This window comes from Salvia hispanica, chromosome 4 (genome assembly GCF_023119035.1).
Source record: "Salvia hispanica cultivar TCC Black 2014 chromosome 4, UniMelb_Shisp_WGS_1.0, whole genome shotgun sequence".
In the NCBI taxonomy this organism is placed as follows: Eukaryota; Viridiplantae; Streptophyta; class Magnoliopsida; order Lamiales; family Lamiaceae; genus Salvia; species Salvia hispanica.
The window spans coordinates 29,143,387-29,168,802 of NC_062968.1; the positions used below are offsets into that span (position 1 = coordinate 29,143,387).

Below are 25,416 nucleotides of genomic sequence, written 5' to 3' on the forward strand. Positions count from 1 at the left end.
GTATTTTATTATCCAATCAATCTATAGTCCATCTCTATTTCTACAACAACATTTTTATTTTATTTATTTATTTTGTCAAACATGGTTTATTATTATTATCAAATATAATAAATTGAAATACCAAAATCAAGTTAATATGAAAATATCTGTTGTATTAGAATTTTGGAAAAAATACAATGATAAATAATCTTTGAAAAAATATAAATGTGCATCAATAGCTATGTGTTCATGTGCCCAAATTTCTTCAATCATATCGTTCTGGAGTCGATGATGAGCTTATTCCTGACGAGTAATAAGAAATGCGCGAAGCCTCTGAGCGGATCCATGTGGTACACTCTGATGTACGGGCTCGTTGGCCACACGTTGGCTTGATCCAGCAGTGTCGTCATCAGCCTAATCATTGACTCCTGCACCTTCATCTGCGACTATCATGTTATTCATGATGATACAGTCATACATGATATCTACTACGATATAGTCATGATAGAACAAAGGCGTTGGCCCCTTGACCTGCCTATCGTGCTTGGGGCACACCAAATACATGCTCTTCTTCCATGCAACCTCTTGTCGTTGAGCAAAGTAAGCTATCTTCGGCTTCATCAAACATCTGATAAAAAATACGGGCCACCTCGGGTATATCCCCTTAGCCAAGTAGTAACTCATATCATGCTTCCATTCGGCATCCCCAACATGGTCACAGATGACCGTCTGTCGATGCCGGATTAGCTTAGGGACCGTCGGCTGCTTTTCTGCTTGCACGCTATGTTCTAGTTCGCGCCTTATCACGTCCCACAAGGTTCACAAAAAGAGCTCATCATATAAGTCATGATCATCAGGAACCATTTTAAAGAAAGAAAGTGTGGAAGAGAGAAAATTGGGTGTGGAAGACATAAGAGAGAAAATTGAGTGTGGAAAATGAAATGGGATAAGGGGTATTTATAGAGGAATTTCGAAGAAAAAAAAAATGGGATCGGCATGCAATAGGCGTCGATCGCGCTCGGGAGCTCCGACTGGGCGGCGTTCGCCAATTGCTGCCGATCGGCGCTCTTCTTGAGATAGGTGCCGACCGCGGTTATTGCGAGTGGATCGATTGTTATACTCCATCCGTGCCGTAATACTCCCTCCGTCCCAAGTTACTTGAGTCGTATTCCATTTTGGGTTGTCCCAAGTTACTTGATTCATTTCTCTTTTTGGTTAAAAACAAAACATCTAATCAGACTTGCATTATTCTTTCTTTTACTTTATCATCTCTCCCCTCTCCTCTCTCTTACTTTATTCTCTCTTCTACTTTATTTAACCTACTAAACACAACTTTCTTAAATTTCGTACCGAAAAGAAACACATCAAGTAATATAGGGTGGAGGGAGTAGTAGAGTCCTTGCTAAATAAAGAAATGTCTCTACTATGATAGAACGTCCTCAGAAGAAAAAATGACTCCATTATTGTCAAACGGAGGAAGTACTATGTCGCAACAGTTTTTTATTTTATCTATCATGATTGTCATTTGTCATTGAAATTTTTAAATTTAATGTTCACCTAGAATGATGATAGTTTGCATGTGTATAAAATAATTATAAATTGCATGCATAATGTTTGGTAGTACAATATTAACTTTTTATGAAAATGCGGCGTTCATTCATTGCTATGCAGAGAAAAAATAATGTCCATACTTGAAATTAGAATAAAACTTGTAATTCGTCCAGTTCATTTGGTCATGATTATTACTATAATTTTTACAATTATTTTATGAACTTAAATTAATCATTTTATAAACTACTATATCTTGAACTGATATAATTTGATCAAAATAACATGAGGGTACAATCCGATAATAAAAAGGCAAATTTACTGTCTTGCAAAGTTGGACTACATCTGATAAGGATCCATGTATTTTATGATCCATCTCTCAAAAAATTACCCATTGATGATGCTTGATCTAACTATTTTTGTGATGCTATTTTCAATTTCTCAACATAAAATAAAAGATAATAAAAGATCCAACTAACAAAAATTGAATCTAAACAAGAATTAATGGAAGATTAGGAATAGAAAGCATGTGTATAATGATAAGATAAAAGAGTTATGACCATAGAACCTTGACCAAAAGAATGGAAACAAGCTTAGGCAACTTTCAATAGCTCTATCACCCCTTGGCTCCACTACTCAATGGATACACCCCATTGATGCATACCTCTACTTGAGTCAATCAAAGATGGAAACAAGCAATTTTCAAGGAAGGAATTGGATATAATCTTCAAAAAGGAAACTCTCTAGGTTAGAAACTTTAGTTCAGCCAAAATCTAGGAAAAGAAATGACATCAAAAGGTATTTATACTAAGGGTCCAAAAATAGCAAATTTGGCCCACAAAATCTAAGTATCGGACAATTCACCCGGTCGGATGAATTGCGGGGTGCAAAACACCCGGTCGAGTGTTCTTTCTGGAGTTCCCCGCCTTTCTCTGCGCGGCTTTAGTAAATCATCCATAACTCTCTCCACCAGACTCCGATCGAGGCGTGCAAGGTACCCACGCGAAGCTCTTTCGAGGAGGAAGACATTGGTGGCACTTTCAGAGCATTTGGACGCCATCTCGATAGGTGGAATACTTATTGAATCCAGCTGCATGTGCAAATTTTGACTTACGGCTTCCTCCTTCACCGGCTGGCCTTCATTTTTCAGCACAATCTTCACCGGCGGCTCCTCCGTCTTCATAGGCCCCTCCCATGTGGCTTTTTGAATGAACATGGCAAGTCCTTCTTGAAGCCACCTCGTCATGGCCCTCGTTGTGGGTCCGCCACGTGAGTTCGTATCAACATCTGAAGTTTGAATGCCAAATTATCGGGCGTCATCTCATCTTTACTAGCAATTCTGTCCTAACCTTGTTAATTCACTTTCATTGTCTATTATTCATTGTTAGCAATAGTCACCGCATCATCTCTTCAATCTGGCGCTAGCTGCAACCTTCATCAATCATCCCTATGCATGATATCACGAGCTTTGGTTCCAACATCTATTATTCTGTGGATATAATGTGTGGATATATCGATACCAAAATAATGTTTTGAGTGCTTCTATTTGCTTGTACCCTTATTGAGTTATTTTCCATATCCATGAGAGTAAAGAATTTTTTTATTTACCGTCAACTTAGTCTGAAATTTATTTCCCGCAACTTTTTAATATGGACAATAAAATCATCAACTTTCCTGATTGTGCGAATTTTCGAACCTGATCTGATCCAACTATTTTCCGGCGAAATAAAACGGTGTAGCTAATATATCTGCGTGTGTGCGTTGGACTTCAGCTAAAACGACGTCATTTTTTGAAGCTCAACATATTGCCGTTTTATATATTAGAAAACAAAAACGTCAGTTCTTACAAAACACCAAATGCTTCCATTTTAATGGCCGCATAGGAGAATTACATCAAAAAATTTTAATCTAAAAATGCTTCCATTTTAATCTAAAACACCAAATGCTTCCATTTTAATCTAAAAATGCCTTCGGATCTTTGAAAATCATACTCGACTATACAATTGCTCCGCAAACACGCACCTCAACTCCGCCCACCATCGCCATCATGTCCATGAATAATAAACATAAGTTCATATATATGATCCAATATGCCACGTCAATTTAAATTATGGTTGGAAAATTGGTCCTGTGATTTCTAATGGAAGACTTATATATTAAATAAATTTGCTAACGAATTTATTTTGATTATTATAGAATTAAAATAATAAACATGAATTCTACAGTTAGATAAGTTATCGTTTTGATTTTCAAAGAATCAGTAATTGCTTGCGCTTCTCCACATGACGACCTTAAAACTCAACCACATGAAGCGGTATGTTCCCGAACTCAATATATGTTTTTTGTGAGGAAAACACTAATCATACATCAAGGACTTGATCTAGAAATGAGACGGTAGTCGAATATGTGTGTTGGGGGAGGGGGGATTGAAATTCCTCATGTTGGGAGCTTGGGTTTCGAAAATTCTGACTATGATAAAAAGAATCAATTTTGTCGATTATAAAATTAATTGACCTCGTGTCAAAACAATTGATTGCATGCACAGAACGCTGATAAGGGCATCCGCATCGCTGCGCGATGCTGTCTCGGTCTTATATCGACGAGACAACATCGAGACGGCGATGCGGGATGCATCTCGTCCCGACGAGACGAGACGTCTCGATGCGTGACGCGTCCCGGAGAGGCCGGCCTCGAGCTGGCGAGACACGAGTGGGCGTCGGAATTATGACGTCATAATTCATTTTTTTAAATAAAATCAATTTTTCAAAAAAAATTTAAAAAAAACGGTAATATGACCGTTGAACAGTCATATTTTAAAATTTTTAATTTTTTTTTATTCTATAAATACTCTTCATTCTCCATTTTACACACAAACACACATCTATTATTCTCTCATCTCTCTTTCCTTCCTCTCCAATCACTTCTATAAAATCATTCCTTTATTTTTTTTTCTCCCAAATTTAATCCATTATGGATCCATTTGAGCAAATGTGTCGAATAATGGAAGAATCGCTAGAAGAAGATCGACGTAGGGAGGAGGAAGCCGCCGCGCCTCCTCAAAGGCGACCCCGGACTTACATCCATCGTAACCGGGAGGAAGCCGCCGCAAGGTTGGAACGTGATTACTTCAGTCCGAACCCGGTATGGGGAGATATCTACTTTCGTCGCCGTTTTCGTATGTCACGCACGCTATTTTTGCATATCGCGAATACATTGGCGGGACGGGAAGAGTACTTCAGAGAAGGGTTCGGCGATGTTGGCCGTCCTAGCCACACGACGCTCCAGAAATGTACTGCAGCGATCCGTCAGCTTGCTACTGGACAAACGGCGGATTCGTTCGACGAATACCTGCACGTCGAAGAATCCACTGGGAGACTTTGTTTGTTGAACTTCTGCAAAGGCGTCCGGGCAGCCTTCACCGACGAATTTCTGAAGAAGCCAACCACCGCAGATTGTCAGTTTTTGCTCCAACTTCACGAACAAGTGCACGGATTCCCCGGGATGCTCGGGAGTGTCGATTGCATGCATTGGCAATGGAAGAATTGCCATGTGGCATTGAGGGGGTCATACAGGAGCGGCCACAAAGGTACCCACCCCACCGTTATACTCGAGGCCGTCGCCGACTACCGGCTATGGATTTGGCATGTGTATTTCGGGGTCCCCTGCTCGAACAACGACGTCAACGTGCTCAACAATTCCGACCTCTTCAGCGAAGCTCTGAATGGTAAAGCGTCGGCCATCAACTTCATCGCTAACAATCGCCAGTGTAAAATGGGGTACTATCTTGCCGACGGCATCTATCCGAAGTGGCCAACCTTCATGAAGACGTTCAACAGGCCTGCGAACGAAAAGCAGTCGCTTTTTGCGCAGAAGCAAGAGGCTGCTCGCAAGGATGTGGAGAGAGCGTTCGGGGTTCTCCAAGCTCGATTCAACATTATCAAAGCTCCGGCTCGACAGTGGTTTATGGAGAATATGGTCGACATCATGTATACGTGCATAATCTTGCACAACATGATTGTCGCCGACGAAGGACCTGAGGCGGGAAATTGGTTCGACCCTGAAACCCCGGGAAGCTCAACCGCAAGTAGTCTGCCTCGAAGGGGAGTGCATCCGTCTTTGCAAGAGTGGTTGTCTATTCGGGCAAGGACACGTGATTCTACCGCCCACGCCCAACTCCAAGAGGATCTAATGGAGCACGTTTGGGCAAAATTTGGCAACCATTATTAGATGATCGTCACTAGAGAACTCTTTCTTCTGCTTCTTTGCCTCCATTTTTTTTATTTGAATTTAAGTATGCAATTTGTAATTTCTAGTTTTCTAAATTATGTCTTTTTTATTTTTTTAGGTATTTAAATTGTAATTTTATTTTATTTAATGAAGTGTGTTTTTATTAATTGAATTTGTTGGAAATAAAAATAAAAAATGAAATTGAATGAATAGTTAAAGGAGATGGTTAGATGGAGGGATGCATGTGCTGTCTCTTAGTTAAAAGATGAGCTAAAAAGTACAGTGGGGCCCATGAATAGTGAAGAGATGAGACAGTTAAGAGACGGATAAGAGACAGGGATGCGGATGGCCTAAATACTCTCTCCGTTTTTTAAAAATAGCAACTCTTTCCATTTTAGTCCGTTATTCAAACTTTCTATTTTAGGAAATCTTTACACTGTCATACATCAATTTATTTATCACTTATACCACTAGACTTAACAACTTAAAGTGGACCCCATGATCCACTAACATTAATTCTATTACTTTTTTTATATCCCTCTTTCTTCCTTTACCAATTTTTCTCCCTCTTTCTCTTACTTTACCAAATTGTGCATTAAAACTCGTGTCGTTTCAAATCTCCATATTTTTAAAAAATGGAGGGAGTAACATAAAAGAATTAAATGCTAATATGTGATTTATACTGTTAGTTGAACATATCATTGAGGATTTTTCAGAAAATGATCGCAACGTCTCCAGTGATGTCTCTGTACTCTACTGCATATCTTCCCGAACTCTTTATTTGATATTTGTATAGACAACTTATTTGATCCGTCCGCTATTATTTGACTTAAGTAGACTCCATTCGGATTATATGGGTTCCATAAGATGGCATTCGGTTGCTATGACTAATAATCATGAGATTGTTCATCTAAGATTAAGTTGTGTGATTATTTTAGTTGGAGGGGGAGGCTATGACTAATTATCATGAAACTATCCATCCAAGATTAAATTGTAGGGTTCAAACTCATGAACCAAACGTGATACATATTTAATTATAAAATTTAATTTTGGCAAACGAACCTAAGTATATGAATTTGTTCAAAACAATTGTTGTTCATGTGTTGGAAGTCGGATACCAATACCAGCCACGTCCTTGGTTTGCCAGAGCGTACTCTGTTTTTATTGCGACTTAATAAATTCATAAAAGTAAAGTAGATTGCTACTGCGGAACTACAATTGTTTAAAATAATGTTAGGTAGTTTTCAGTCAATTTTTTATTTAATAGTTCAGCATCAATAAAAGTTTTAGTAGAATTCTAGAAGGGACAAATTTCCACATTGTAGTTAAATTTATATTTATTTCATCTTAAATTGGTCAAAATTTCTACTAGATGCGTAGTGCGGTATGGGAGTTATGAGATAATACTATGTGTATCACCACTTGAAAATTAAATTTGACTTTGTATATATAGTCTTTATATAATTTATGACTTTGTATTATTGTATTTATAGTCTTTATATAATTTATGACGTGAAATACAATTTAATTGATAAAATATATTTTGTTTTTTTATTAAATTAAAAATAAATTATATTTACTTTATTCCTTTTTACTTTATTATTTTTTCACTCATCTTACAAATAAAGCTATACTACTTCCTGCATCCCATAAATTACGCGCAATTTTCATTTTCGATCTTTTCATAAAAGTATGAACAGTTTTATTTATGGAAAGTTGTCTCCAACTCATTACTTATATACATCAATTTATTAACAATTTGTATCACTATATGGCCCACTAGTGCAACTCATTAAATACTATTCCATTTGTTTTATAGCCGTGGAGGCATTTCTTTTCGGCACGTGATTCAAGAAAAAATGTGTTAAGTGAGTTCAATAAATGAAGAATAAAGTAAGAGGAGTAAGAGGAGAGAATAAAGTAAAAGAGAATAAAGTAAGTGAAAAAAAATATGTTAACTTTTACTAAATAGAGAAATGACTCTACTACTATGGAACGTATCAAATGACAAAATGACTTTACTACTAAAGAATGGAGGGAATAGTAATAATAATATATGTCTCATCAACTGTCATTCTTTTTATCTCTCTTACTTTACCTGTTCATTAATTACTATATTTTTCAAATATCCATATTTTATTGAAGGAGTATAATTATGCGTCAAAATAAAAAATATTTCACTTATCTACGAAAGGAGAACAAGACTACTGATTAAAGTTCAGTATAAGGGTGTGTTTGGTTCGGTCTTTACCATTTCTCAAGAAAAGGGTGGAGGTTGGTTTGCAAAGTTCTTTTCTTGAGTAATCGTTTCTTGTACAATTGTTTGATTTGTCAATTAAGTATGACCCAATTGTGTTTTCTATGTTTGGTTTGTCATATTGTCATATTCATAGTAAGAACAATTTCCACCTGTGCCATCCAATTTTCAATCACAAGCTTAGCCACATACAAGATGTTGCTCCCATTGCTCCCAATCCGAGAACCAGATGCTTGAATCCCTAGCTAGCAAGCGGTATCTGCTATGCTCCGGCTCCGGCGGTGATTGCTGTCTTCACCAAGCGAGAGCAGGTGGTGAAGTTGGCGGAGAGGTTGTCGACGGAGTCACGGAGGCCATCTGCGTCGCGGCGACCTGCACGGTGTTGGTCATGGCTGCTGCTTTCCTGTAAAACCCACTCGGTCGGCCGATAGGAGAGGTTATCCGACAGTTCTCTGGGGACGACGGAGGGGTTTTCCGTCAAATTAGGGAATTTCCGCTGCTGATTCAAAAAAAATCAGGGCTTTTCCTACTAATTGTGTCCGGCCTTGGGTGTTTCCGGCGACCTTCTCACATATGATGAAGTTTTATGCAGAGTATTTGCTACCGTCTTCGTCGGAGAGCTTGTAGAAAACGTGAATGGAGGAAAGCTTAAGAAAGTTTATTGCGTAGAAGGAATAAATGTGGTTGTTGGGGATAAAAAGGAGGATTATATTAGTAAATGCTGAGTATTTAATTGTTTTATGAAAGTGATGAGTTATGGTATCAGAGGTTTTTGGGAAGAATTGCTAACTGGCGAAAATTGCATTTTAAGGCGGGCCTTGGTCCTTTTACTCGGGCCGTTCAAAAACGGTATATTTCAAACCAAACTATGTTGTAATTGTCCGATTTCACTTTTCTGAAATATAATGTGACCACTCTTAAGTCTTGTGAAAGTACTAGTATGTAATTATATCATTCCCAAATTTCACAAAATTGGCCAGAGCAATTATGGGGTTGTGCATCACATAATAAAATTAAGACATTTTACTCGAGAACTCAGAAATTAGAAAGAGTGAATAAATCCCTACTCTAATAGTCTCATAAAAGCATCCATGGTGGAACGCCCTACGTCCTATACTCCGCCACATCAATATTTTATAATTGGTAGTAAAATAAAAAAATATGAGAAAAAGTAATTGAAATAATATAATGGATAGTAAGATTCATTTAAAGGTAAAGAGAATTCGTAAACATGCATGGACTATTGGTATGAGATAGACGAAAAAGAAAATTAAGCCTATTTATGGAGTGAGCATATATTACAGTAATATATAATATCTCAATTGAACGTCATCATTTTTCCTTTTAATTTATCTTAATTAAAATTATTTTTCATATTCAGAGTAAAAATCACTTATTTGTATCATGGAGTGATATATGCAATTTGAGCTTATGTTTATATTATTAATTGATAATAACTGGTCTATAACATTATTTACTCATAAGCAATTTCATTACATAGTTTAATTTGGAAATATTAAATTTTCATCTATATACATATCAAATAATTATAATTAGTTATAATTACATTGAGTTGATGACTAATTTTATTTGTTAGAAGCAAATAATTAATGTATAGCTAATTTTAATGAATTAATTTAGCCTCTTTAAATGACATATTTGGGTTCACTAAGTTGATGAATTCAGAAGTATATTCTCCACAAAGCTTGATGTTGGCCTTGGTAGTAAATTAAGCTTGAAGATGGTAGTATTCATTCTGTCATTCAAGTAAAATGTTTATTTTACTCACGAGCAAAATTAGACACATGAGCAATGATCAATTTATAAATACGTAACATTGAAAAGCTATAGGGTATTGTTCATTTTATTGGATTAAAAAAATAATAATAACAATATGTCAATATTATTATTAATTTTTTTTATTATAAGATAAGTTAATTTGATTAATTGTGGATTCTAATCTTGAAAAATGGAATAATTACATCGCACCCAATCACTTAATTGCCTATATTTTTGCCCCATATAATATCGACTTTATTAGCTAAAGCATACGTTTGGAAGATTTTATTTCTCTTTCATTTAATAGGTAGGGATTAAGCATTATGATATGACTTTTTCCTTCACTTACAATATCTTAAAACGAGTTAGGGAAATATGGAAAATTACTATACAGATTTTTTAAAAAATTATACAGTATAAAATAAGTGGAAATTAAAATATAAAAATTAGAAACACATAAAAATTTCCGGAAATAAAACTTTACTGGTTGGAAAAAATAATAAAAAATTGATATTTTCGTGGCGGTTGAAAAAAGTTCAGCTGGTGTAACAACCGCGTAATTGATGGGATAAAGCGAGGGTATTTTGGGGAACTCATTAAAGACCATTGAAAACGCGTCACCTCGCGTGGACGTGGCGACGTGTGGCTGTGATCACAAGCCCAGCATGGCTAATCGGCTGACACGTACCCCCTCAACCAGAATGGATTGTTCCCGCCACGTCGGATGCCAGCGTGGCAGACCCCCCCGCTTTTTTAAAAGTCCCCCAAAGCGCCTGCCCTATTCTATTCGTAGCAGCTGCTTCTCACATCACACTTAAACCATCACGCTCTCTCCATTTCTCCCCACACACTCTGCGTGCTCTCTCACACACGGCGATCGATTCCCCCCGCCTCGCCGGAAATTATGATTCCGCCTTCTGATGATCGGATTCCAGGCTGCCGGAGAACTGACGTCATGGTGTTAGTCCCTTTTTCTCCTCTTCTGATTTTGATTGTTGAGGTTCGGCCGTAATTCAAAACCCTAAGCAAAAGCGAACTTAGTTTTTTTTTTTTTAGGTAGCAGTTTTTATAAGTCATTCCATGCTTTTTGTCTCCGGTGTATGATCGATAGAAGAATTAAGACTATCATAGATTTTTAGCCAAATTCTCGGTTGTTATTCCGATTTAATTCGGTCTATGAGTTTTGAGATCTCTGTTTTTTGGAAGATCGTCTAATTTTCGTCTTTATCACCGACTGTTTTTGTTAGATCGGTTTGTTTTAGTGTGATGATTAGGTGATCGTGTTCCCGTAGCCAGTTTTTTTTTTTCCTTTTTCATCTAGAATGCCTGGAAAATTAGGACTTATCTAGAAATTGAAGTTTTCAACGTTGACTGAGAATCTGTACGCGGAGAAATGGAGCCTGAAAACTAGCGGCGTGGAAATTGTGATAATTTATTAGTGGACCACTGAATTTAATTCCTCACGCTATGAAAATTCAACCGATTGATTTCAACGAGGCGGAGGAGCCGACGGCGAAATGTGAGGCGGGTGCGAAGCCAATATTTAGGTCGAGATTCAAGCGGCTTTTCGAGAGGCCGTTCTCGAGCGGCGCCAGAGCTCCGGCGGGGGAAAAGCCGGCCGGCGCCGCTGAGTCGCTGGCTAACAAAGACGGATTGGAGGAGTTTGAGCCTAGCTCTGTTTGCCTTGCGAAGATGGTCCAGAATTTTATGGAGGAAAACAACGAGAAGCAGCAGCAGAGGTGTGGAAGGAAGAGATGCATTTGCTTAAATGGAAACTGCACTGACAGCTCCGATGACGAACAAGACTCATTCAGTTCGTCTTCCTCACATGCTTGTGATACACTGAAGGTACTCTCTCTCTCTGTCTATCTCTTCAATTTCACATGCAATGTGATTTTGTGGTCAATAATTTGACAGTGTTGTTGATGTTCTGTCGTCTTGTCCGGATATGTTATCTGATGCATTTTGCGGAAAATTCCGATTGTTTAAACAGAGTTTGGTGCCCTGTATCTGCGTATCCGAAAGGAATTTACTAGCTGACACTGCGAAAATCGTCGAACGACACAAGATCAACAAGCGCAAAGACGGATTCTGCAGAAAACTCGTTGCAGATGATCTAACTGCCCTTGGATACGACGCTTCAATCTGCAAATCGAAATGGGAAAAATCCCCTTCTTTCCTCGCTGGTAAAACAAAACACCTTATAATCCTTTCCAAAATCGCCCCCCTTTTGTTAATCATGTCAAAATCACAAGTCTTTTTCCCAACAGGAGAATACGAGTACGTGGACGTGTTGATTGGAGGGGAAAGACTGATCATCGACATCGATTTCAGATCGGAGTTCGCCATCGCAAGGCCAACCAAAGCATACAAACTAGTCCTCCAAGCACTACCCAGCATTTTCATTGGTAAACCCGACCGCCTGGAGAAGATCATCGGAATTGTATCCGATGCTGCAAAGCAGAGCCTCAAGAAGAAAGGCATGCCGGTCCCTCCATGGCGGAAGGCTGACTACATCAAATCCAAATGGCTCTCGCCCTTCACCCGAACCGGGCCGTGCGCCCTTTCGAAAGTAGAGGCGTCGGAGGTGATTCGAGGTGGAAAGCCATCAACCCCTGATGAAGGTGAAGGTGACTCTCTCTTTGCTTTCTCTAACAGTAACAGTAACAGTAACAGTAACAGTAACAGTAACAGTAACAGTAACAGCGGCAGCTTATCTGATGCGCAAATGAAAAAGTGGGAGCTGCCCCAGATTAGGCCTAAAAGTGTTAACAAAGGTGTGAAGATCGTGACCGGTTTAGCTTCAGTAATTGATAATAAACCGTAAAATAATTTTGGTCCTATTTTTGGTCATGTATCGTTGTAATCCCTTCGCCTTTTATGTAAGGGTACTGATATTGTAGCATCTAGACTATTACTCTACTAGTACTATCAATAAATAAATGGGCACATTGCAGTTATGTAAGGGTACTGATATTGTAGCATCTAGACTATTACTCTACTAGTACTATCAATAAATAAATGGGCACATTGCAGTAGTACTGCGTTGTGTCATTGATGATCTTGATTTTTGGTTGTACAAAATTTGGTTGTATAGACTTGTTATTTTAGAATATTGTTTTCGCTAGAGTTGCAATTGTTGCGAATTGTGAAAAGACGAAATCTATTTGCTTTTTTGCAAAGAGTGATGCTAAATGGCCACATTATGGCCGACCATAATATTAAAAAATTATTAAAATTCTGTGTATTTAATGCTAAATTGATGAAATTTATACATATAGAGAGTAGCAATTTTTTAAAGACTAATATACCCTTGTATTAAATATAGTATGTAGTAGTAGTATGTAGTATGTAGTACTCCCCAATTCACATTTTGACTTATACTGGTACGGATCACTTGCGCTTATATTTTTTTTATTTCTGCACTCATATTTTCTTTACTTTTTTTGTTTCTGTTAGTTATGTAGAGTAGTATTTATTTCTACTGCCATTTTCTTTCCTAGATATTAGATTATATTATAAGTTTTTTTTTCTCGTATTATGCTACTATTTATTTTAATTGCTTTGATTTTTTATATTATACCCTATACTATATTTTATCATTTATGTTATATTATTTGTAGTAAAACTCATACTTCAAATAAAAATATTCTTACTTTTTTTAATTGCTTTTTATTTTTTATATTATATTCTGTTATTTTTATTATTTTATATAATATTATTTTTAATAAACTAGTACCTCAAATAAATTTTTCTTGGTATTTACTATTTACAATTATATTTATATCATAATTATTTGTTATATAATTCGTACCCTCAAACCTTAAATCCTGTATCCGACACTGTTTGTATCCAATCAATAATACTTCATTCGTCCACAAAAAATAGAGCACAATTACCATTTTTGGCCGTCCACAAAAAATAGAGCACATTTATTTATGGAAAGTTTTCAACAAATAATAACCCTACACATCATTAATAGATCCAACTCTAAGGCATGATGAAAAAAAATACTTTTTCCTAATTATTTCCCAATGCCTATATTTAGAAAACATTAAACCACACACTTTAGTCACGTAATTTAATTATTTTGATCAATTTTAACTATACTAATTATTTAATTATTATAAAATTGTTTAGCAATCAAACATGCACTTATTTGTAATCAAATACATATTTTATTAATTTAAATTGAGGTACTAAATATTATTCAGATGATTTAATATGTATATTAGTTTTGAAATCATAATAAAATATGCTCATGATATTTCAATTCTATTATTAGTGATTATTTATGTTTAGCTTCACTTAGTTTAAATTAATTTAAAATATACTAGTATAACTTATCCTATTATTAAATAACTTGTGAATAAAATACATGTAAATACTATGACAATATATTTATACAAAAACAATTCAACTTTAGTTATACTACAAATTAATTCACTGTTTAATTATAGTGAAATAATTTAATTTTAATGAAAACACATACTCCTAATATTATATAATATTAACAATTTGTCAAAATAATTCGGAGTTAAGTAGTATTTACTAAATTTTAAATTTTATAACTAATTTTATTATAATATATATTTAACCTTGGTGTATATCACAACCTACCCACTAATCTGGAAATGTAATGCCACATATTCACAACTTATTTTGAAATTATAGAGAAAATTGATAAATTAAATCTTGATATGTGAAGATTTAAAAAGTAAAATATATATATATATATATATATATATATATATATATTACGATAGTAGTTGTATAACTTCATCATTACCTTATTGATTATATGTTATGGAGTATTGTAATAACTAAAATTAAAAAAACTATTATTTATATAATGTGGAGTAATAAAAATAAAAACGATTATATGTTATGGAGTATTGTAATAACTAAAATTAAAAAAACTATTATTTATATAATGTGGAGTAATAAAAATAAAAACGAAGTGGTAAAAAAGTTAAGTAACAAATTACTCTAAAAAAGAATGGAATAAATGAAAGAAACTATAATTAAAAACTAAGGGTAATATTGTCAACTGATTAAGCATTAAATGAGTCATTTAAATTATTAATATCCAAAAGTATCTATATTTACTGAAATGCCATTTATGGCCAGCCACATTATGGTCACATAGCTTTACCCTTGATTAAAATAGTAAAAAAAGGTCACAAGTAAGGATACTAAATAAATTATACACTTAATAGTATGTAAAAAAGTTGAAACAAATTGATTGCGAAATTCTTGAAAACTTTAATGATAGTCAAAATTAATGATTACTTATATTTGTTGTGGACAGTTGGAGTTGATTTTTATGCTAATGATGATTAAAGTTAGAGTAAAATAGGTATTATGTGACACTGGTAGTGCACGAGGGGTGCATAGTAGTAAATGATAATCATCAGAAGCTTTAATAAGAATGAGACCAAAGTGAGATTTAGGTAAGTTAAACAAGTGATCATTACTTATTACTTAAGTACATTCGTTGTTACGGCACGTTATTTCTTATTTTATTTATAATTTAAGGTTGAGAAAATTAGCGATTTTCAAAATCAACATTTTTTTTTTCTATTCAACTTTTTTGTGAATGAATTAATACAGAATTGGACTTAAAATGTACTACTAGTATTGATCATTTCAAATTATTTTTTCGTTGATTTTTGTATTCTAAAAGTTAAATAGAATGACTCACGCATGCGCAAGGCACATTACACACATAGTCACTAATTGAGATGTAAATCACGCTATACAACTCTTGTGAGTAGGATTGATTATAACCACATTTTTACAAGAATGTATGTTATTGTTAAATTAAATATATAGTATAATAATATTCTACAAATCATACATGGCAAGACAAGTAAATCACTCTAAGAATCTCACGTGACAGACCAGGCCATATAGAACATAACAAGAAGTTTTCCATAATAATAATAAGTTTAACTTAAGATAAGTGACTATATAAAATGTTGAAATAGTTTAATGAATATAGTAACTAGTAGGGACCTTAAAATGAGGCAGGACCACATATATAAAGGCCCATTTCTAAAGCCCATGACACGCTATTCATCACGCTGTGGGCCTTGTTTTTGTTAAAGGAATATCTATAAAATTTTAGAAATTATTATGATACACAATAAAAATATGGATTTAGTGGATCAATTTAATTCAGATATCAAATTTCTTGTGCCAAATCTAGACCGCCCATTGGTCATATGTTTAAAAAAATTAAATCCTAAATGTGTTGACTAATGATTTAAAAAAATAAAATGAGTTTGAATTATGCGATGTGTCACTAATTATGTACTGTATGATTTTATAAATAATTTAACCTAAACTAATAACCGAACCATAAAAGATTAAAAGCCCAGAAATTTCAAATTATATTCTCAAAGATAATGTGCATATGTAAATATTCACATAACCAACGCTTCATGCTTTAATTTTTATTACTATTCGAAATTTATCCCAATTCCAATATAAGATATTTTGTATTCAACCGTAAAACTTAATTTGTCTTTATTTTCTTAGAATTAAAAATGTCGATTGATTATAATGACTTAGTTGGTAACATGTGATGGTCTCTCAATATGAGATTTGAGTCTTTTTGAATGTTGTATAATTCGATCAATAGACTTACACATTTAATCTTCAAATAATGTTGTGTATGATTAGTGGTGGCTATATAAGTCTCGATCCTTTTGATGTGACAAAATAAATCTCGAGCAACTAGTATAATTTGGAGATAATCTTGGATAATAAAAAGAAAATTTAAGGATTGAAAAATTGAAGCATAAGTATGGAGTGTCTTTTTAGAGAATTTGATATGCATGTAGATTTTGTGGGATGAAAAAGTGTAAAGTCATAAATCAAAACTTAAAAATGAAGAGTGATTGATGGGTTCACACACTCCCAAGTTACGTGTGCCATTTCTATCATCATTCCTCAACCATTAATTAAGTAGATTCGATTTAATGTTTTAGTAATTTCTTTTTAAATAGGAGTACTATAAGGGGCCGTAGCTATGTTTCGCCTAAATAAGAAATTAATCTGGGTTTATTTGTGTGTTTGGTAGTTATGTTACCAAACATAGTAGCCCGTGTTTTATTTCCGGCCCGTACAAAGCCCACTGAAAATCTTATGTTTTAGTCATATTTGTAACTACCCAAAATCCTATGTTATTTATCATGGAAGCCTAGTTAAGTTAGCAAAATACAATTTTACCCATCAAAATTTCTAACCCATCAATTTTACTTAGTTGTTGTATTGAAGGACGTCATTTTCCTATTAAATCATATTAAGAATTTTGTTGATGTCAATTTGTTGTTCTAATTATATTACTTTATTATTTTATTTACATTATATTATATTATAATATTCTCATTATATTACTTTATGTTCTCGTTATATTACTTTACATTAAATCGTATTATATTCTTATTATATTACTTTATTTACATTATATTATATTATACTTATAATTACGTAATACTTGAAGGCAATTGCTTTTGTTTTGAACATAAATATACGATGTTGTTCAATCCACAGACGCTTTAAACTTCAAAAAAATTGAACATATAAAATTTGATACTTGATAAAATATTTTCATATAGAATTTGTCCAAAATAATAATTGATTATTCATAAAATTTGTCCAAAATTATTAATGCTCACAAAAATAGAATACCAAAATAAATATAAGTTTTTTGATATAAAGATGCTAATTTTTGTAAGGAGTTTAGCTTGAAAAGATGTTAATTTTAAACAAAACGATTTTATAGGAATAATTAGGGTAAAATGATGATAGTTTAGTAATTAACTTAAACTAATGAGGATAATTTTGACAATCATAATTTTAATCCTTACTTGTGACTTATTGTACCAAACACTACAATAAGATAACTCACAATTATCTTAATCTACCAAACACCCAATATATGTAAATTAACTAATCAAAACTATGATTACTATCCTAATAGTATCATGTCTAGTCGAAACATGACATAGCTACCAAACGAGCCCTAACAATGTTACTTGAATCTCTTAATTAGAATAGAACGTATAAATTAAATACTCTCTCCGTCCCCAAGTAAGATTACTCATTTCTTAATTAGAATAGAACGTATAAATTAAATACTCCCTCCGTCCCCAACTAAGATTACTCATTTCTTGAGAGATACATGATTTTATGTAGTTTATTTTGTGTGTTAGATTATAGATAATAAAGTAAGAGAGAAAAATTAAAGTAGAAATAAATGAGCTTTTATTTTTAGTAATGTATCATCTCGAGTGTGACAAATTAAAAGGAAAAATCGGTCATCTTCAGTGGGATGGAGGAGTATTTAACAAGAAACTCAAATTACACATTTGCCCAGACACAAGTATTTAAGTACTACTCCTTCCGTTTCATAGTAGTGAAGACGTTTCTTTTCGACACGCAATTTAAGAAAAGTTGTGTCAAATGATTTAAGTAAAGAGAGAATAAAGTAGGGAATGAAAAAGGTAGATAAATGAAGAGGGAATAAAGTAAGAGAGAGTAAAGTAAATGAGAAGAAATGTATTGACTTTTACTAAAAAAATACAGTAAATGACTTTATTATTATGGAACATACCAAAATGACAAAATAACTTTACTACTATGCAATAGAATAGGGGGAGTCTTATTTCATAAAGATTGTCCCCAAACCAGTTTTCAATTTAAGAATTCATAAAAGCAAAAATATATTCGTTTATTTTTTTCAATACTACTCATATGCAAAGTAAGATGGTACTCCTTTCTTTCTTTTTTGGATATCTTATTCATTTAAAAGTAGAAATAGAATTCCTTTTATTTAATTCTCTATCTTTAATAAACTAAATAAAGTTATAATAAATTTTTGTGCCAAAAATATATTTCTTCTGAATGAAATTGTGAGAATGTTATTTTGCAGATACTTCGTTTTGTTAATAACTGGGAATGAAAATAAATGTAGTGTTAGCAATAATTGAAAATTATATTTTGAACGAAGAAAACAGAATATCATGTGATACAAATGTATATGAGGTGATAAACTGCGGATATCATTAGGAGTATAAGAGCATCTAATTAGGCCAGCCATACCCTAGCCAAAAACTCCTCTTGCCATATTATCAGGACAAAATATTCCTCCTGCCACATCATCAGGACAAGAAACTGAACAACTTAGCCATAGGCCAGCAAAATTATAAAAAATAAATAAATTACAATCACGCAAAATACGGAATTAAATTTACGACACAGATACGAGAAAATGCAATAATTTTATATAAATTAAAAAAAAGGTACATCCTAAAAACAATTACATAATTAAAAAAAATACATTAAAAATGTATAAAAAATACATTAAAAAATACATTAAAAAAATGAAATCGGCTAGCCGAAATTGAGTCTGCTATGGCGGCTAGCGCCCGTGAATCGGCTAGAGCTCGCCGATCGGCTAGCCTAAATTGTCGCAATGGAGGCTAGCGGATCGGCCCGCGAATCGGCTAGCGCCCGCGATCGGTTAGCCTATCCGCTAGCCTCCATTGGAGATGCTCTAATAGTAGTTTCATAAAATTAAGGAAACTGCTCCTAAACTACTTTGCTTGATAGGATTTGATGTTACTGGAAAAATGATACCACTACTATCAGAGAGAACAAATTATTATGGTCAACGTTATAATTTAAAGTGAAGTTTTTTAAACCAAGAAGTTTATTTTTCCTATTTATGGGAATACAGAATACTGTCTGTTCAATTCAAATTGCAGACATAGGTAAGTTAATCTATGTAATAAAGTGACAAGAATTAAATGATTCTGTATTCATAACTATAATTCTCCAGAAGTTATTTTGAAATACAATCTACATTTGACAAAAAGAAAAAATCATCTGACTATATTATTCTGGTATGTTTATGACGAGTTTCAGATTTTTTCTATGTCACATATAAATAGAATGACTTAATGATTCCCAACTATATATACTTGGTACAGAGAAATACTAAGCTCAATTAATTATAATTCCACGTAAATTTTTAATTCTGAATTTCTTAATTTCAATCATGTCACTTTTTAGTTATTATAAAATGCATAAATTTTAATTAAATATATTTTTTTGATTATTCACAATTTGAATAAATATATGATAAATCAAGATTAATAAAAATAACTGTTGACTAATTTGATTCTTCAGTTTCCAAATTATTCTATTCCTGCTCTCCCCTCTGCAATTTCAATTTAAAATATAAAATTATTAAGTATTCTAACACAAATTTTAATTCCATAGAAATCCTAATAAACTCAACAATGATATATTAAAAAAAAATCTAAGAGAGATTTGATTCCAAATTTAGGCACCTATTTGATTTGGGAATGGCTTCAGTATCCAGCAAGATCACAGCCTTACACTAAACAATGACTGGAGAATCAGACTTTGACCATAAAATAGCTGGTATTTTTCTTTATTTTTTTTTTAAAAAAATCCACATTTTCTCTGTGAAGAAGTGAACTTGTAACTAAATTTTAATTAACAAAATACTAAGAGGATGTTTGGTTTGATGAATCGGATAAAAAAAACTTTTATGAATATTATTCTATTGGATAAACAGAATTCGATACTAATCTTAAATTCGATACTTAACGTTCAGACAATATTGTTAAATTTGTCTTGATTTATTAGGATAAGAAAACTTCTTATGAATATTATTTGATTGGATAAACAAAACTCGACATTAATCCTAAACTCGATATTTAATTTTTAAACAATATTATATAGAATTAGTCTTGATTTATAAGTACTTAAGTATTGATCATCTTGATTTATAGTAGGACACCGACAGCTGGAGACTTGTACAAGGACAAAGGAGTAAAATTAGGTGAATGAGATTCCATTATTCTTATCACCAAAGCCTAAAGTAAAAGAAAAAGACTGCTCTGACACTTGGATTAATTTACTAAACTAAAACCTAATTAACATGGGAAACTATACTGTACATCTGCATCACCTGAGGTACAACCTTAACACCCTCAAACGTACAACTCCCACTTCTGCCTACGTGGCACATTCACATATATTAACATTTTTGTTCATCTCCATTCCATAATCCTGTTTTTATTTTTTATTTTTATTTTTATTTTTTATTTTTTATTTTTTAGTGTGTGTAGCAACTAGCAAGTGGTGCACCCTTTGGAGAATGATGATGATGATGGACTCTCTTAAAAGAATTGTAATGGGTTAGTTAGCACTGAGAGAAATGAGTGTGTAACAGCAAAGATAAATTAGCGTGTGTGAGAGAGAAAGAAGGAAATTAGTTGGCAAATGTGTGTGTCAGTTATAAAATGAAAATAGGATAAAGACGAGAGGCAATCTTGATGTGGAAGAGAAGAACATCTTCAAAACCATGATGATGATTTTTTTTGTTTAAAAAAAGAAAAGTAAAGTTATGGAAAATAAAATTAATAAGGAGTAAAGTGTAGGGGAAAAGAGGCAAAAGATTAGGTTGTGTAATAATTTAACCTGCGAGAGCGGTTGGAAGTTGTTAGCCTGTCTTTTAAACTCAAAACCACTACTTAAAATTTCATGTTAATTTCCCATAATTCTCAAACAAAAAATAAAAAACCGGATTGAAATTATTTAAAATTAGCTCTAGATTAATTTTATCACATGTTAATGCCAGTACACTTAGTTAGAGAGTAATTCTATGATACTGTTTCCAAAATAATCTTATTTATCAAATACTCAGCACTCGTAAGACTAAACTTATTTAATCCATCAAATCGAATATCGCCTTTTCAATTCCAAGTTTAGAACTGTGTTTATCGAGAAAAATATTATAGTATATATTAATTCGATCATATTAATAAATGCAAACAGTGAGAGATGATAATTATTAATAAAATTTAAATAATGGACTTAAATAAGTTGTTAAAAAGGAAAAAAAAGAAGTGATAAAGTGGAGGTCTAATGGTATGAAGCACATTTTATTACTATTAATGAACTGTGAATGAAATTATAGAATATATATATGTCTGTCATTATAGAATACTAAAGTGGGAAAACTTGATGCTTCTTCCTTTGCTGTTTCTACAAGTACCCAGTTGGTGAAATTGCTCCTTTTTCTTGTGTGACTTAAGCAAGCATATGATGCTGTTGACAGCAATCATAAGCGCAGTATAAAAATGTACTGCCTCTTTACCTCTGCCCACAAACTGTTTGTTTATATGTCAAAGTGGAATTCCCTGCTTTTCCCTACTCAATTTTAGCTGCGACATTTGAGAATATCACAAAAGGCTCCTTGCAATTTAGCTTTTCTTGGATTCTTGTGGGGTTCTTCACTTCCTCTCGGTCAAATCTTCAGCAATATATTACTATTAGTTTACTCACCTTAATTCAGACTTAACCATTTCTGCAGATTCAGTTTATTTGTTTTGTAAATTCTTGTGAGGGAAAAGAGGAAAGGGAATCTGCTTTTCCCCCAATAGTTTGTGAGCTGTTACTTAGCCAATGCCCACTGTCTTCCTTTAACCTCTGAAAGATTCATTCTTTTTCAGCTTAGAGTAGTTCTTGATCTCGAAAGAAGAGTAATATAGATGGATAGATAGAGAGAGATGGTGAAGTGCTGATATTCTGCCTGCTACATTTGATTTCAACTTTTTTTTTTCCTCTGTGAATTGGATGCTGCAATTAGGTATTGCTTTTGCTTTCTTTATCTCAACACTCAGTGCTGTAAAGCTGCAAAGTTCATTTGTGCCTTGCAAGACATTTTACCACCCATTCTTGGTTAATTAAAACCCTATTTCACCTAAATTGAAACTGCAATTCTTGAATTTGGGGTGTTCCAAATTCTGGGCTTCTCTCTAATTTATTGTTTGATTGATAATGGGGTCTGAGGGGAGTGGGGGTAGAGTGTTCCAACACAGAGGTGGTGGTAGTAGGGATATGAATTCAGGAATAGGGGGCACAAATTCAGCTTCTGACAAAGTTTCAGGAGTGACAATGTGTTCAGAATCCATGTTCTATGGCTCTAATTGGGATCCAATTGTGTCGTTGGGTCAAAGTGGGGATTTTGGGAATTCCAACATTGTTTCTCAGAGTGAGTTTGCCAATAATCCACTCATGTTGGAGAATCAGACAATGTGTGGCTCTTTGGCTCAGTTCCCCTCTGATTCTGGTCTTGTTGATTTGGTGCCGAGAATCCCCGGTTTCGGGAGTGGCAGCTTCTCTGAGATGGCCACTTCCTTCGGCCATAACTCCGATTCGCCAAATTTCAATAAGGGGGTTTCGCAAGATCATTGCCCGAATTCGGATGGTGGGATGTTGGGAGCTTCACCTTACGGGAAGAGGAAGAGGGAGGTGCAGCAACGAGCTTCACCAAAGGTGAACTTCTTGCTACTCCACGCGAGCGTGTTTGTGTGTATGTGTGTGTTGTTTGTCGTTTGGCATATATTTGATGTGTTTTTGGCTCCACTGTGATAAATGTAGAGTGGTGAAGAAGAACAGCACAAGGATCCCTCTGGGGATACATCTAAAGAAGATGATGAAATGAAACAGAAGTTCGAGAAAGGTATTGGTCGCGGTAAGCAAGCTGTGAAGCAAGCCAAGGATGATCAGAGTGGTGCAGAGCCATCTAAAGATGATTACATTCATGTGAGAGCCAAAAGGGGACAGGCAACAAACAGTCACAGCCTTGCAGAAAGGGTAAAATCTTAATTTGAAACCAAGTTTCTTGAGTGAAATGAAAAATCTATTTGGTTGATTGTCGAAAAATAGTTAATTGAACTGCTCAACTGCAGGTGAGAAGAGAGAAGATTAGTGAGAGAATGAGATTGCTTCAGGAACTGGTTCCTGGCTGCAATAAGGTACTGATTTTTGCAGCTTACCTTCAAATTTTGTGATTGAATTGGAAAATTTTTAACTTATTTTGGGAAATTTTGTGTTCAAGATTACTGGGAAAGCGATGATGCTTGATGAGATTATCAACTATGTGCAATCACTCCAACAACAAGTTGAGGTATGCATCGCGGTTTGATAAAATTTCTCATGCCTTTGTTTTCTGTGTGATTTGTTTGTGTCTTGTTCTTTACCATGATATTGCTGCACCGGTATCTGTCAAGAAGCTTAGATGACGGCGTAGTTTTACATCCTGATATACACATAATCTATCTGATTTTGGAAACAGTGCTGCTTTTGTGAGTGTTTGTAAATTGTATATTCAGGGATAAAGTCACCGTCTTTTACCTTAGAATAAGCATTTTGTGAGACTCAGATTAGCTAGGAATATAAACATACAAGAATTATAATACATGTACGAGAAAGAGCAATTGACAGCCTCCTTTTCATGATTCGGACAGATCTATGTGTTTCGTTTAACCAGTATCTGAGATTCAATAGGATAAGTCGATATTTGGGTGAGTATTAGTACACGTAGGAAACGAAAGAACTTATTTTTGGGCGACTCGCTCAAGAGAGAAACTTTGAACTGTATTAATCCTTTCATAATCATGTATGAAAGTGTTGTTTGGGAGACAAATCAACATCTTGTAAAAATGTGCGGCTCAATCATTACTAGATTTAGTTTGAAGTTCTCGAACAACCAAGCTAAGAAACACCATTGTTGCCCTTCTTAATTAGTTCTTTCGAATTAGTATTTGGACATTGTTTGGTAACCTTTGGGAGATCATGTGACTGTAATGTAGTAAATGTATACTCTATTTGCGTTGCAGTTTTTATCGATGAAGCTTGCTACCGTGAATCCAGAGCTCAACATGGACATAGACAGGATTTTGTCCAAAGATGTGAGAGACTCTCACCTTGTCTATAACTCATTTTGTTAACAACCAAATTCATATTTCATTTTTTGTTTTTAGATTCTTCACTTGCGTGGCGGAAATACCACCCCGCTCGGAGTTAATCCAGGGCTGAGTCCGTCCTTCCCGTTCCCTCCATATCCCCAAGGAGCCTTCAACAATGCCCCGGGCACAGGTCCACCATTTCATTCGTTACCCCAGGTAAACACAGGCGCCTCAGTAGTGTTTGTTCGATATATTCTTGTTTAGTGTAGTCTTAAAAGCATTTTACTGCAGCATATATGGAACACTGAGCTCCAAGGTCTTCTCCAAATGGGATTCGATCCCGATCCATCTGGCAGCATGGGGCCAAATGGTAATTACAACCGATCGATCACATTTCTTGATGCGATACAAACTAGTGTTCTCTATCAATTTCGCATAGTGATCATCGTGTTTTTCAGGGTCGTCGAAAATGGAGCTATAGAGGTGAGGGCCTAACCATACATTCGAGAATTTGGAAGTTGAGGCTATAAAAATGTTGAAGGTTCATTTTTTATTTTATTTTTTGTTCAAGTGTTGTATAGGTTCTAACTTTTGGTTCTTCGAATTTTAACAGAAGAAAATGACTGTTTAGATTTACAAAACAATGTATATTCAGAGTTGGAATTTAATTGGTGAAGATGATTGGCTTTTTTTGTTGGTTGTATACTTTGTGTACAAGCTGTTTTTTGAGAGCTAAAATAGAAGGAAATTGTTTAACATAGTGAATTTTTTTGGTTGGAAAAAAGTTGTTGGATTAAAAGGCTATTGACATTTCTACTAGTGACTAGT

The 25,416-nt window shown here is 34.1% G+C and overlaps 3 protein-coding genes across 9 annotated transcripts; all 3 read left to right on the forward strand.

The window, feature by feature from the left end:
• The first annotated feature begins 5,028 nt into the window (after positions 1-5,028).
• LOC125220855 lies at positions 5,029-6,477 on the forward strand. Its single transcript, XM_048122988.1, has 2 exons — positions 5,029-5,513; positions 6,471-6,477. Exons 1-2 carry the CDS (start codon positions 5,029-5,031, stop codon positions 6,475-6,477), a joined length of 492 nt encoding a protein of 163 aa, XP_047978945.1.
• A 4,112-nt stretch (positions 6,478-10,589) lies between these two features.
• On the forward strand, positions 10,590-12,857 carry LOC125223253. 7 transcript variants are annotated; one of them, XM_048126315.1, is made up of 4 exons: positions 10,590-11,638; positions 11,784-11,976; positions 12,061-12,420; positions 12,485-12,857. In XM_048126315.1, the coding sequence occupies exons 1-4, from the start codon at positions 11,258-11,260 to the stop codon at positions 12,520-12,522; spliced, it is 972 nt and encodes a 323-aa protein (XP_047982272.1). In that variant the 5' UTR covers positions 10,590-11,257; the 3' UTR covers positions 12,523-12,857. The 7 variants fall into 7 exon arrangements, with proteins under 7 accessions (XP_047982272.1, XP_047982274.1, XP_047982276.1 ...); XM_048126317.1 differs by having other exon boundaries at positions 12,491-12,857; XM_048126319.1 differs by having other exon boundaries at positions 12,497-12,857.
• A 9,014-nt stretch (positions 12,858-21,871) lies between these two features.
• Positions 21,872-25,291, forward strand: LOC125217879 (transcription factor bHLH74-like). The gene is made up of 8 exons (XM_048119450.1): positions 21,872-23,173; positions 23,279-23,494; positions 23,590-23,655; positions 23,739-23,807; positions 24,520-24,591; positions 24,664-24,804; positions 24,880-24,958; positions 25,047-25,291. The coding sequence occupies exons 1-8, from the start codon at positions 22,676-22,678 to the stop codon at positions 25,067-25,069; spliced, it is 1,164 nt and encodes a 387-aa protein (XP_047975407.1). The 5' UTR covers positions 21,872-22,675; the 3' UTR covers positions 25,070-25,291.
• Positions 25,292-25,416: the final 125 nt, after the last annotated feature.

Bases quoted from the DNA above. Each gene is read 5' to 3' on its own strand.
- LOC125220855 (XM_048122988.1), top strand. From the start codon at position 5,029: ATGCTCGGGAGTGTCGATTGCATGCATTGGCAATGGAAGAATTGCCAT.
- LOC125217879 (XM_048119450.1), top strand. From the start codon at position 22,676: ATGGGGTCTGAGGGGAGTGGGGGTAGAGTGTTCCAACACAGAGGTGGT. The intron at 23,174-23,278 runs GTGAACTTCTTG...TGATAAATGTAG, and splicing joins AGCAACGAGCTTCACCAAAG to AGTGGTGAAGAAGAACAGCA. The intron at 23,808-24,519 runs GTATGCATCGCG...TTTGCGTTGCAG, and splicing joins CACTCCAACAACAAGTTGAG to TTTTTATCGATGAAGCTTGC.
- LOC125223253 (XM_048126313.1), top strand. From the start codon at position 11,258: ATGAAAATTCAACCGATTGATTTCAACGAGGCGGAGGAGCCGACGGCG. The intron at 11,639-11,783 runs GTACTCTCTCTC...TTGTTTAAACAG, and splicing joins ATGCTTGTGATACACTGAAG to AGTTTGGTGCCCTGTATCTG. The intron at 11,977-12,060 runs GTAAAACAAAAC...TTTTCCCAACAG, and splicing joins ATCCCCTTCTTTCCTCGCTG to GAGAATACGAGTACGTGGAC.